The 13,716-nt window shown below is 45.1% G+C and overlaps 1 protein-coding gene across 2 annotated transcripts; it reads right to left on the bottom strand.

Annotated features, from left to right (window-relative positions):
* Positions 1 to 271: 271 nt before the first annotated feature.
* Positions 272 to 12,607, bottom strand: LOC110490026 (mitogen-activated protein kinase kinase kinase 8). 2 transcript variants are annotated; one of them, XM_021563113.3, is made up of 8 exons: positions 11,319 to 12,607; positions 10,570 to 10,953; positions 10,173 to 10,346; positions 9,338 to 9,599; positions 8,599 to 8,705; positions 5,245 to 5,397; positions 1,408 to 1,654; positions 272 to 1,177 (listed from the first exon to the last, which is right to left on the bottom strand). In XM_021563113.3, the coding sequence occupies exons 2-8, from the start codon at positions 10,921 to 10,923 to the stop codon at positions 1,047 to 1,049; spliced, it is 1,428 nt and encodes a 475-aa protein (XP_021418788.2). In that variant the 5' UTR covers positions 10,924 to 10,953; positions 11,319 to 12,607; the 3' UTR covers positions 272 to 1,046. The 2 variants fall into 2 exon arrangements, with proteins under 2 accessions (XP_021418788.2, XP_090056134.1); XM_090200008.1 differs by having other exon boundaries at positions 10,570 to 11,132; positions 11,319 to 11,694.
* Positions 12,608 to 13,716: the final 1,109 nt, after the last annotated feature.

The raw sequence follows: 13,716 nt of genomic DNA, 5'->3' as shown, positions 1-13,716 counted from the left end.
GTTCCCACCAACATCCAGCAACTTCACACAGCCATTGAAGGGGTAGGACAACATTCCAAGGGCCACAATCGACAGTCTGATCAACTCTATGCGAAGGAGATGTGTCGCGCTTTATGAGGAAAATGGTGGTCACACCAGACACGGCTTGGTTTTCTGACCAACAGATGCATATCCGTATTCCCAGTCATGTGAAATCATAGATTAGGGTCGAATGAATTTATTTCAATTGACTTATTTCCTTATTGTAAACTCAGTAAAATCTTTGAAATTGTTGCAAGTGGCATTTATATTTTTATTCACTATGAAAGAAAACTGCATACCCAACAGGTAAAGAACAATGATCACACAAATAAAGTAACAAATGAATCAGTCATGTACATGGTGTAACTTGCATAGCAATTCTCAAAATCACTTCTCATATTCCTTAGGAACAAACACAAATAAGTTCATTTTAAGAACTTCACGTTTAAAACAATATAATTGTACAATTTGTACAAAGCACACATACACGGTCAGAAATCATAGTTTTCATATTGATACAAAATAATAGAATGACGCCTCAATCACAAGACCCATTCAGATGCATTTCTTTAAGAAACAAACTTGTATAAGATGCTTATACAGTATAGCATGTATCTACAGAACATCCCACAAGATGTCACTGATTCCACTGTTAGCCAGTGAAACACAGTGTTACTGAGTAACACGTCTCTTACATCCAATGAGCCGCTGCATTGTTGAGAGATGGCAAATTAAGGCAGCTACAGAAACCACTCTTCAGACATTGGTCAATTTCATTACACGAGTCCAGCGCCATTGAAGTGCAGGCTATTTACTGTCTCTATCCAATTTTCTGTCCTTCTGGTATCTCTTTCCAAAAGCATCAGTCACACCTTCACCATTGAGTCTTCATGCGTCCCGAACTCAACTTCTTGAGAGTCTCTGACCAGTTCATCAGTACCAGGCTAAGGTGAAAGGTAACAGTTGTCTCTGATATCTTTACCTCTGAAGGAAATACAAATTTCCTTCAGAGGTTAGGCTCAGGGTTAGCCATACTCTGTGGCAGGGGGACCTCTCACTAGATTATAGTATCCAGCCATTGCCCCCAAGTCGATGTACAGGGATCCCTTTCGCCTCAGGTGGGCAGAGTCCTCAGGCTCAGAGTACAATGAGGATTCTGTGAAGAGAAAGAGAATAGTTGTTGTATTAATAGGTGCCCTCATATGCAAATTTTTTAGTGTGTACTCTGTCATTTGAATATCAGAGAAACATGCACTTTAAAACATATCAGATGTACAGTTTATTAGCATATCCCTAAAAGTCCCTACCCTGTGAGGAACAGTATATAAAACAGTTTATTTTAGGGAACAACAATGATAGAGAACAGTAAAATATAGAAGTGCCTACCCTGTGTGGTGTCAGGCTGCTGGCTATGCTGCCTCAGTAGAGGGTGGGAGGCCTCCACCAGGGCTGAGTCCAGGCTCCAGCAGCGTGGCTGTTCCTCTCTGGGAGGGTTGATGGCCTCGTCCCTCAGGAGCTTGGCTGCAGAGCTGCGCTTGGCAGGGTTCCTCTCCAGGGCTGTCTCTAGGAAGGACCGCATGACATCACTGCAGTCCTCCGCTATGTCCTCCAGGGGAGGGGCCTGCTTGTGGATCTGAGGCGAGAGAGGAGGATATGGTCAGAGGTCTGAAGTAATACCTCCAGGTAAGGTGAGTTTAGATGGATGGGCGTTTGCACTTTTGGGACTATTCCATTGCGCCAGGCAAGTTCAATCAAGCACAGCTAAAGTATTTGAAGAAAAACAACTGATCGAATCTACTCCTCGACGCTTTCTTCCAATCTTGTTAAATACATTTTCTGGTAGGGTGAAACTAATAGTTATCCTGCATTGAATCTGCACCTCTATGCTATCTGATGGCTCCATCTATTGAGTGTAATATCTTGTAAAATAAGTTTGGTGTACAAGAAAGGGCATCCTTGAAGAATGAGGAAGTAAGTCCTTCCTTAAAGCAGAGATGACTAACGCTTCAAAAAGAGAAACGGGACATATTCAAATCAGGAACATGATCATGGAAAAACACTGTTAAAAGTAAAAACGGAACTGCTGTACTGAGACCGAGGGAGTAAACTACTAACGTGTCATAGACAGAGGCTGACTCCCAAATGGCAACTTATTCCCAACATAGTGCACTACTTTGACCAGGGCCCATAAGACTTTGGTCAAAGGTAGTGCACTATAATAGGGAATAGGGTGCCATTTAGGATGAAGACAAAGTCACGTTAAGGGACCTGCCTCTCGTGACATTTGAGAAAAAAAGTCCTGTCGCAAGAATCTAGGTCTATGCCGTGGAAATCTGTACAGGGTCATGGAAAAAATGTGACTTTTGGGTGGGTGCAGCAAAACAGGTGTTAATGACATTCTACTAGGTATAGTCCACTTTGCCTCTGACCTACCTCTATCATAAACAGTTTGTTTGATCTTCAGTGAATGTCAAACTGCATTTGTCTGTTTCAAGGAATAACTGGCCACAAACAAGCGAGGGGTTTACCCTCCTTCGGCCCCGTCAGTGAAGCAAGAGGAAGGCCTGTAAGTTCACCATTCACTCGTCTATACACTTCATCCATCCACTTTTCGTTAATACTTGGTGGAGTTGTCACTGATTATGTCCCATGCAAAAACAGCTTCGGCTTCACAGCTCCATATGTGTTCTGTCAATTTCCATGCATCTATTGGAAGTGTACAGAAGTCATTTGTGAACTGTCAGGATATGCTTACTATGTAGAGGTAGGATGGGTAGGGAGGGAGATAGGTAGGGTGGTACTTACTATGTAGAGGTAGGATGGGTAGGGAGGGAGATAGGTAGGGTGGTACTTACTATGTAGAAGTAGGATGAGTAGGGAGGGAGATAGGTAGGGTGGTACTTACTATGTAGAGGTAGGATGAGTAGGGAGGGAGATATGTAGGGTGGTACTTACTATGTAGAGGTAGGATGAGAGGTAGGATGGGTAGGGAGGGAGATAGGTAGGGTGGTACTTACTATGTAGAGGTAGGATGGGTAGGGAGGGAGATAGGTAGGGTGGTACTTACTATGTAGAGGTAGGATGAGTAGGGAGGGAGATAGGTAGGGTGGTACTTACTATCTAGAGGTAGGATGAGTAGGGAGGGAGATAGGTAGGGTGGTACTTACTATGTAGAGGTAGGATGGGTAGGGAGGGAGATAGGTAGGGTGGTACTTACTATGTAGAGGTAGGATGAGTAGGGAGGGAGATAGGTAGGGTGGTACTTACTATGTAGAGGTAGGATGAGTGGGGAGGGAGATAGGTAGGGTGGTACTTACTATGTAGAGGTAGGATGAGTAGGGAGGGAGATAGGTAGGGTGGTACTTAGGTAGGGTGGTACTTAGGTAGGGTGGTACTTAGGTAGGGTGGTACTTAGGTAGGGTGGTACTTACTATGTAGAGGTAGGATGAGTAGGGAGGGAGATAGGTAGGGTGGTACTTAGGTAGGGTGGTACTTACTATGTAGAGGTAGGATGAGTAGGGAGGGAGATAGGTAGGGTGGTGCTTACTATGTAGAGGTAGGATGGGTAGGGAGGGAGATAGGTAGGGTGGTACTTACTATGTAGAGGTAGGATGAGTAGGGAGGGAGATAGGTAGGGTGGTACTTAGGTAGGGTGGTACTTACTATGTAGAGGTAGGATGAGTAGGGAGGGAGATATGTAGGGTGGTACTTACTATGTAGAGGTAGGATGGGTAGGGAGGGAGATAGGTAGGGTGGTACTTACTATGTAGAGGTAGGATGAGTAGGGAGGGAGATAGGTAGGGTGGTACTTACTATGTAGAGGTAGGATGAGTAGGGAGGGAAATATGTAGGGTGGTACTTACTATGTAGAGGTAGGATGGGTAGGGAGGGAGATAGGTAGGGTGGTACTTACTATGTAGAGGTAGGATGGGTAGGGAGGGAGATACAGTGCCTTGCGAAATTATTCGGCCCCCTTGAACTTTGCGACCTTTGGCCACATTTCAGGCTTCAAACATAAAGATATAAAACTGTATTTTTTTGTGAAGAATCAACAACAAGTGGGAGACAATCATGAAGTGGAACGACATTTATTGGATATTTCAAACTTTTTTAACAAATCAAAAACTGAAAAATTGGGCGTGCAAAATTATTCAGCCCCCTTAAGTTAATACGTTGTAGCGCCACCTTTTGCTGCGATTACAGCTGTAAGTCGCTTGGGGTATGTCTCTATCAGTTTTGCACATCGAGAGACTGACATATTTTCCCATTCCTCCTTGCAAAACAGCTCGAGCTCAGTGAGGTTGGATGGAGAGCATTTGTGAACAGCAGTTTTCAGTTCTTTCCACAGATTCTCGATTGGATTCAGGTCTGGACTTTGACTTGGCCATTCTAACACCTGGATATGTTTATTTTTGAACCATTCCATTGTAGATTTTGCTTTATGTTTTGGATCATTGTCTTGTTGGAAGACAAATCTCCGTCCCAGTCTCAGGTCTTTTGCAGACTCCATCAGGTTTTCTTCCAGAATGGTCCTGTATTTGGCTCCATCCATCTTCCCATCAATTTTAACCATCTTCCCTGTCCCTGCTGAAGAAAAGCAGGTCCAAACCATGATGCTGCCACCACCATGTTTGACAGTGGGGATGGTGTGTTCAGCTGTGTTGCTTTTACGCCAAACATAAAGTTTTGCATTGTTGCCAAAAAGTTCAATTTTGGTTTCATCTGACCAGAGCACCTTCTTCCACATGTTTGGTGTGTCTCCCAGGTGGCTTGTGGCAAACTTTAAACAACATTTTTTATGGATATCTTTAAGAAATGGCTTTCTTCTTGCCACTCTTCCATAAAGGCCAGATTTGTGCAATATACAACTGATTGTTGTCCTTTATGTTTGAAGCCTGAAATGTGGCAAAAGGTCGCAAAGTTCAAGGGGGCCGACTACTTTCGCAAGGCACTGTAGGTAGGGTGGTACTTACTATGTAGAGGTAGGATGAGTAGGGAGGGAGATAGGTAGGGTGGTACTTACTATGTAGAGGTAGGATGGGTAGGGAGGGAGATAGGTAGGGTGGTACTTACTATGTAGAGGTAGGATGAGTAGGGAGGGAGATAGGTAGGGTGGTACTTACTATGTAGAGGTAGGATGGGTAGGGAGGGAGATAGGTAGGGTGGTACTTACTATGTAGAGGTAGGATGGGTAGGGAGGGAGATAGGTAGGGTGGTACTTACTATGTAGAGGTAGGATGGGTAGGCGGTGCGTGGGTATCTCCTGACCCAGGGTGGGCTGCCAGTCTGCATATGGATGATGGTGGTGCCCAGGCTGTAGATATCTGTCTTGGTGTTGTGTCCTCGACAAAGAACCACCTCCGGGCTCATATACATCTGGGGAAGAAAACACAAGACAACTGTTACTCACAGGGTCAACGGCATAATCCCAATTGTAGAAGAAGAAAATAAGTGTTTGGAAAGTACACAATATTTTTCTTTATCAAATGTCATTTTTTGTTATGTCGTCATGAAGCCAGTGATAATAATAACAATCACAACATGAAAAAAGCAAAGAGAAGAGTTTTCTCTGATAATGCACAGTGTCTCTATGACTATGTAATAATACAGGAACCCTAAGAGCAGCTGGCCTTATGTTAGGCTCTGTACTGTATAGCTAATATGGTACTTGTGGTATGGTCTGTCAACTGGAATTTCCAGCAGCCTCAGCAGCTCCACTCCTTTGGCTAGCTGTCTGTTTGGTAGCCCTTTCCCTCCCTGTTATTAATGCTGTGCTGGGTGTCTAGCTCTCTGCTCTGGGACTTTCCCACTCTGTCACCAAGGGTATAGGTTACCACAGAGGGTAGTGGAGTGAATTGGGAAAATATAGATGAGGCAATCACTATGAACTTTCTTAAGACCCTCCCTCTCCTGATCCTCCTGATCCTCCTGTTCCTCCTGATCCTCCTGTTCCTCCTGATCCTCCTGTTCCTCCTGTTCCTCCTGATCCTCCTGATCCTCCTGATCCTCCTGATCCTCCTGTTCCTCCTGATCCTCCTGATCCTCCTGATCCTCCTGATCCTCCTGATCCTCCTGATCCTCCTGATCCTCCTGTTCCTCCTGTTCCTCCTGATCCTCCTGATCCTCCTGTTCCTCCTGATCCTCCTGATCCTCCTGATCCTCCTGTTCCTAACTACATTTGAATCTGAAAGTGCTACTGTTCAAAGGCATTCAACCTTAAACACTGTACATTTTGTAGCCTATGCAGACTTTTGTAGCCTATGTAAAACTCTGTAGCCTATACATTACACACAAAAACCAATAGTCCACCGTACAAGATCTCTGTCACGTCCTGACCTTAGTTCCTTTTTTTATGTCTCTATTTTAGGTTGGTCAGGGCGTGAGTTGGGGTGGGCATTCTGTTTTGTTCTATGTTTGTATTTCCATGCGTTTGGCCTGGTATGGTTCCCAATCAGAGGCAGCTGTCAATCGTTGTCTCTGATTGAGAACCATACTTAGGCAGCCTGTTTTTCCACTATGATTTGTGGGTAGTTATTTTCTGTGTCTGTGTTTCACCATACAGAGCAGTTTCGGTTTTCATTTATTTTCTCTTGTTTTCTGTGTTCAATTATATTTCAGTAAAATATATTATGGACACTTACCACGCTGCGCATTGGTCTGATCTCTCATACTCCTCGTCAGAGGAAGAAGAAAACCGTTACAGAACTACCCACCAAAAAAGGACCAAGCAGCGTGGTAACCAGGAGCAGAGGGTTCTGGACTCCTGGACTTGGGAGGAGATACTGGACGGCAAGGGACCCTGGGCACAGGCTGGGGAATATCGCCGCCCCAAGGAAGGACTGGAGGCAGCGAAAGCTGAGTGGCGGCGGTATGAGGTAAGGCAGCGCAACAGGCACGAGAGGCAGCCCCAAAACACGGGGAGTGTGGCAGAGTCAGGTAGGAGACCTGAGCCAAATCCCCGTGCTTACCTTACCGGAAGAAGCGCAGTACTGGTCAGGCACCGTGTTATGAGGTCAAGCGCACGGTGTCGCCAGTACGCGCTCATAGCCCGGTGCGCTATAGGCCAGCCCCCCGCAAATGCCATGCGAGAGTGGGCATCCAGCCAGGGAGTTTTGTGCCGGCCCAGGGTGTTTGGTCTCCGGTACGCCGTTTCGACCCAGGGTATCCTGCGCCAGCGCTGCGTGCTGTGTCTCCGGGGCCCGCTGGGCGAATGTGGGCATCGAGCCTAAGGGAGAGGTGCGAGTGGTATGCACCAGATCTCCAGTGTTCACCCACAGCCCGGTTAAACTTGTACCTGCACTCTGGAGGGTCCGAGCTAAAGTGGTCATCCAGCCTGGAGGAGTGGTGCCAAGGCTGCGCACCAGAGCTCCAGTGCTCCCCCACAGCCCGGTCCATCCGGTGCCTCCTACATGCACCTGGCCTCCTGTAGGTCTCCCCAGCCTGGTGGGTCCTGTGGCAGCCCCACGCACCAGGCTGTCTCTCCGTCTCCTCCCTCCAGGTTCTCCCGCCTGTCCGGAGCTGCCGGGGTCGCCCTTCACTCCGGCGCTGCCATAGTCGCCCTTCACTCCGGCGCTGCCAGAGTCTCCCGTCTATTCGGGGCCCGCTGAAAGGGTCCCCAGTCCGGGGTCGGCGGCGAGGGTTGCCGCTCCAAAGGCACCACCTAAGTGGGGCCAGACTAGGGTGGAGTGACCTAAGTGGGGCCAGAGCCGCCACGGCAGACAGATGCCCACCCAGACCCTCCCCTATGGGTTTAGGTTTTGCGGCCGGAGTCCGCACCTTTCGGGGGGGGGGGGGGGGGTACTGTCACGTCCTGACCTTAGTTCCTTTTTTTATGTCTCTATTTTAGGTTGGTCATGGCGTGAGTTGGGGTGGGCATTCTATGTTTTGTTCTATGTTTGTATTTCTATGTGTTTGGCCTGGTATGATTCCCAATCAGAGGCAGCTGTCAATCGTTGTCTCTGATTGAGAACCATACTTAGGCAGCCTGTTTTTCCACTATGATTTGTGGGTAGTTATTTTCTGTGTTTCACCATACAGAGCAGTTTCGGTTTTCATTTATTTTCTCTTGTTTTCTGTGTTCAGTTATATTTCATTAAAATATATTATGGACACTTACCACGCTGTGCATTGGTCCGATCTCTCATATTCCTCGTCAGAGGAAGAATGTGATGATTTCATTGCACATTTTTTTGACTGAGACACTGTGAGAGGAGCACTGACTTGTCTTCTGAATAAATCATTATCAGACTGTGCTGAGGCATTGCGTGATCTCAATCCCAAAACTAGAAACAGCATTTTTATCTTCTAGTTAAACACACTTATTTAACTTCTCATGGAGTAACTGGAGTAGGATGGGTCTTCCAATTCATTGCTCTTGTTGTTTGTCATGTCATAGGTCATCATGGTTCGGGTCAATTCCATTTCAATTCAGAAATCGAAATTCCAATTTAAAAAATGTTGATTGACTGAATTGAAAACGAATTGACCCCAAACCTCTAGGTCATGGCATAGACCCGAGGGTGTATTTTGTTGTCATGTCATAGGCCTGAGGGTGAAAAAAACAGCAGAATCACTCACCTCTGTGCCTCGTAGATCCCTAGGGGTGTATACCTTCTCTGTCATCTGTACCGTCAGGCCAAAATCTACCAGAACCGCTTTGTCTGACATCAGGACGATGTTGCTGGCTGAAGAGAGAGGGGGAGGGAGGGAGAGTGAGATTCACCATAAAAGCTGCTTAGTTCAGCCATCTCATACATAGCTAAAAAATCTTTGTTGCAAGATACAGTATAGTCTCAGAACCCAGAACCAAATATAGTGTGGACTAACTAGCTACTGTTATTAGTCAATCCCGAAAGATTAGATACAGCACTACCTTCAAAGGTCAATACTTATTCTATGTGATGAGAACTGTAAATACATTCAAAGGAAATGAGAGGTACATTAGAGGGAGCTCCGTGGTTTCTTAAGGTGTCAGCGGCTGAGTTTCCTATGAAGCCGTTTCTTTAAACTGCGGTCTACTCTAAAGCCCTTTCCTGGTTACGTTTGTAAAGTAGGTGATGTAAAGTGTGAACATGTAAAGTGGCTGATGACAGTCACAGGCCCCAAACACACTAGCGTGCGTGCATGTGTAGACATACCTGGGTTCCATTTCTGCTGTATTTGGGGCTAGAATTTGAGAAACCCTAGGTTTCTAAACCCTGGTAAAAGTAGAGGCTGTATGCCTATTACTCTTCTTCTCCCTCTTACGCGTACTCTTACGCTAGTCTCTGTCTACTAATGTGTGTTTTTCAACATTTTGTTTTGAGCTCTTACTCACGTTTGATGTCGTGGTGGATGACATTGTGAGAGTGTAGGTACTCCAAGCCCCGGAGGACTTGCTTGGTGACCCAGATTATCTCAAACTCCCTCATGGGCCCACAGCTGTCCAGTTTCTCCAGAACCGACCCTCCCTCGCCGGCTTCCATGAACAGGTGGATGTTTTGGTCCCAGAGGAGAGCACCATAGAGCTCTGCAATGTTCTCGTGACGGAACCGTGCCTGGATCTCCACATCGGCTGGTTTGAAGTGTTCCATGGGGATCTAGGAGCATGGATATAACCATTAAGGCACAAAGTCTTTAGTACGTCAACTTTCCAATGACTATTGAATAACCAGACCAGGAAGCCACTCTCATCATGTGTAACTATTTGTGGGCTGACATAATATCAATGCTATCCTCACCCCAGGTGAATACCAGCAGGCCTAATCATTAAACTCAAAATGAAAACATAGATATCAAATGAGAACTTTAGCGGGGAAAACATGTGTTAATGGTGATATTCTATAATGCCGTTTGATTCTTTCCCACTGCATTTGTTATTGTCTAAAACCAGAGCTGTTACTGTGGGGGGTTTCTGCTCAGTTTCCTGTGGGGTAGGCAGCCAAATACTTTCAGTTTCCATCCATATGCAATGCTGGCTTTTTTGTGTCACAGTGAAAACAATGATCTTCTTGCATAGTGTTGTTGCAAGTTTCAAAGTGTCTGTATGCAAACTGACTTGACATGCGACATGATGCTTTGACATGGGTTTTTGTCCTAACGAACTGGTTGCTTGGAGAAATGTATTCTGCAAAAACATGCCAGACATTCCAGCACGGGGCTCATTGACTCACCCGTTTGCATGCCATTCTCTTCCTGGTTATGGCATCCTGGGCCAAGTGGACTTTCCCAAAAGAGCCCTTTGGAACATGGCCGCCGGAGCCAGGAGTCTTATAGGTCCACTTCCATGGAAACAGTAACACATCTGAATCGATGCGATAGTGACCCTTCTTCAGCCCCATGTGTTTCTGCACAGAAGTAGTGAAATACAGTGTGAGAGGTGCTTCTGACCCAGTAAAGGCAGTTAAAACCTTGTACAAAGAAGTATACTCTTCTTAACTCTACCCATGATCAGACAAACACAGACAGAGACACACATGCAGTGTCATTTCTAACACTAGGAGTCCCTTTGTGAGCAGAATCCATCAACATAGTCTGCTCAAAAGACTAACCAATGTCCTGAAGTCTCACCTTGTTCAGTAACACACCCATCTCCTCCGGCAAGTGCTGCAATACTTCTGGCTGCATGTTAGAGATCTGGTTGACAAAAGAGAGCAAGTCCGCCACCGTCCCGTACCTTACCCTGCCACCACTGTTCCTCTGCTGTGTCCCCTGGGACCCTCCTGTCACTTCGCCCCACAAATCATCTACTGTCTCCTCGTTCTCGTCCATCTCCTCCTGAGAGAGACCCTCCGCAAACGACGCCCCGGCCTCTTTTTCCTCTTCCGTGGTGTGGTAGAGATGTTCCACCATGTCGATGATGTCCTCTATGTTCATGTGAGCCAGCAGGAGTTCTATTCCAGCATTGTCATATTTGTAATCCATCTTGTTGGATTCACTGCTCCAAAATGGTTTCTGAAATGGAAAGTTGAGATTCCATGATGGAAAGATCCTTTGATATTCTGATCCTGGTACAGCTTGTTGGGGAATCTAATCTATAGATGAACCCGTTTTCCTTGCAGATAAAGGTAATTTCACAATTAGCTGGGAAGCCTCTGGTGAAATTGCACCCTCATGTTAGGGACTTCAGAAGCCTTAATAAAGTGATGAAAACATAACAGGCTAAATTTCCACTTCTGCTAAATCACATGATGTGTTCTCATTGTAACCAAGTGAAGAGGTGCAACTAAATTAATTGACACGTTTTGGAAAAATAAGGTTGCAAGCAAATAAGGCGAATCAGGATTAGTTTATAAAAGCGTAATATCAATATGATTTACCTGAGTCTTTGTAATAACTTAGGATCAGGTCTGACTGTGCTCACTCCATTCTTGCGTCTGTATGCAGTCGACTCTATTGCTCATTGAAGCCTACGGACCCTCACCAGTGAGGAAGTTGTCAACAGAGGAAGTCCATATCAGTCTCCGTGTGCAGGTGTAGTACTGTATTAATGAAAAACTATGCGAATGCTGTGAGTGTTATAGTCATAGGGTTCCTTTGTAGTTCCGTTTTTCTTTTTCATTCTCCTTAATTTCCCCGTAATATTTGTTTTCCATAGGCGAACGTATTCAGGTGAAGGAAGCTCAGAGAAAGACTTGCGGTTCATCAGATTCAATAGAATAGTTCGGTATATTCCAATGGTGTGAAACTGCAGCCAGCAATTCGGGGCGTTCCTGCTGCATGTGGGCAGTCTTTCATCATACTCCAGTCCAGCTGGTTAAGCTAGCACCCAGTGTCCTTCGCTCCCGACAACTAAAAAGCTTCCTTTACCGTCGTTAACAGAACTGGGGGAAACCAGTGCCCAACAAGCGGGACGATGGACACTGTCTAACGTACTTGTGTATGGCTAGCTATCTACCGTTTGCGCCCCGGCGGGGTTAATCAGTTGCTGGCATCCAACATTATTGTGCATTAATTCCCACATACAGGAACGTAATTTAACCCTTCTCCGATTTTTCAACCCTTGCGCTCTATGTGCGTCAATAACAATACTGTGTTTCGCAATGTCTCGTGTTGTTGAAGTTCAATAACAGTTATGTGAGAAATTACTTAAGTGATAGAAGTGTAGAGAAATTACTTAAGTGATAGAAGTGTAATGAAACTAAACGCAGGTGGTTGCATTACAGAGAGCAAACAAAGTCATTTCAATACAAACAATTAAATTGATCAGTTTGGTATTGCACATGAGTAAAAACCCAATATTAATATTACAGCTGACTGAGCCTTCTTAGTTCTGTTTGAGCCGTCTCTGAACAGGGGGAACACGCATATGCGCTTTAATGCCACTCAGGGCATCAATGGCGTACTCCTTTGGCGTGTAGGTTATGTAAGAGAGGAAGCGGTAGCCTCTCAAAACGCTTCCAATAACTAGATTCATGCTTTCAAAGAAAGATCGGAACTAGTACTGCTGCCAGGAAGACCAATGTACTCAAAAAGAAACATGAAATCGGTAGGTTTTTCATCCAACGATTAGACGCATCCTGTAAGTAACATGAGCTAGTCATTCATTGTAGGTAACGTTAGCTAGCTAGCTGGCAGTTGCCCCAAGACTACTGCAGTTCAAGCTCCCTGCCACTTGTTAATTTATGTAGTTTAGCTGATCATGCTCAACATTAAAGGCATAGGGGCCACAAAGTTGTGGCAAGTAGCTCGCGAAAACACCATACTAGCATGGCATCTGTGTAGTTAGCTAGATGGATTAGGCCTAAATTTCAATGTCAAAGACGGAAGTGTCGGTCTGTTTTTTTTATTATTTTAGAACCAAAGGAGGGAGACAAATATTTTTACACATTACAAGAAGAGAGGATAGAGCAGGCAGAGAGATCTGTCCTAATCAGCTGCCCTGCTAAAACCAACAACAAAAAGTTACTGAAGTATTTATCCAGACATGGAAATATCAACACATTTTATATAAGCTATGTAACTATTTCAGTTGTGCTAAGATATGAATCTACAAATCAACACGAATGTATGGAAACAAAAGCAATGCTGTCTGTATGTAACTACAGTATGATGGGAAATAGCATATCCAAAAATAACTGAACATAATTAAATTAATTGAAAATATTGTATTGTTAAGGGAGTAATTTATAAGGAGGTCTATCTTTTCTCCTACACAATGTGGGAATTACCACCCCCTCTCAATACTAAACTGTGACCTAATGATATTGTCTAAAGTCTTAACAAAAAAGACTAGAACGCTTTATAAGCAACCCGGTTTACCCTGATCAGGTTGGCTTTTTCCAACACCGGTACGGCGCTGATAGCAAACAAATAAAAGTATATAAAATGGGCTATAAGGACCTGCCAAACCCCTGCCATAGCTCTGTCCCTGGATGCTGAGAATGCATTTGATAGGGTGGAGTGGGGTTTCCTTTTTAAAGCCCTGGAGTCCGATGGATTTAGCCCCCACTTTATATGATGGATCAAAACCCTGTATTCCGGGGGCCAGTGCCACAGTTACCACCAATGGAACTATTTCTAAGCAATTCAGGCTCCATACAGCCTGAATTGCAGGTGTCATAATACCCATAAAACCTAGCGGTCAAACAGGGAAATGGTTCCAATCGTTTTCCCACCATCTATCAAATAAAACTCCTGGAGTGTATAGAGTGAACCTTGGAGTAATATCATCTGACTCCAGGCCGTGAAGAGAATATGGGAAATAGACCTGGACTG

The sequence above is a fragment of the Oncorhynchus mykiss genome, chromosome 15 (assembly GCF_057628025.1).
Source record: "Oncorhynchus mykiss isolate SJ-2025 chromosome 15, ASM5762802v1, whole genome shotgun sequence".
Taxonomy (NCBI): Eukaryota; Metazoa; Chordata; class Actinopteri; order Salmoniformes; family Salmonidae; genus Oncorhynchus; species Oncorhynchus mykiss.
The sequence above is the reverse complement of the archived record's forward strand: the minus strand, read 5'-3'. Positions and strand labels throughout refer to the sequence as shown.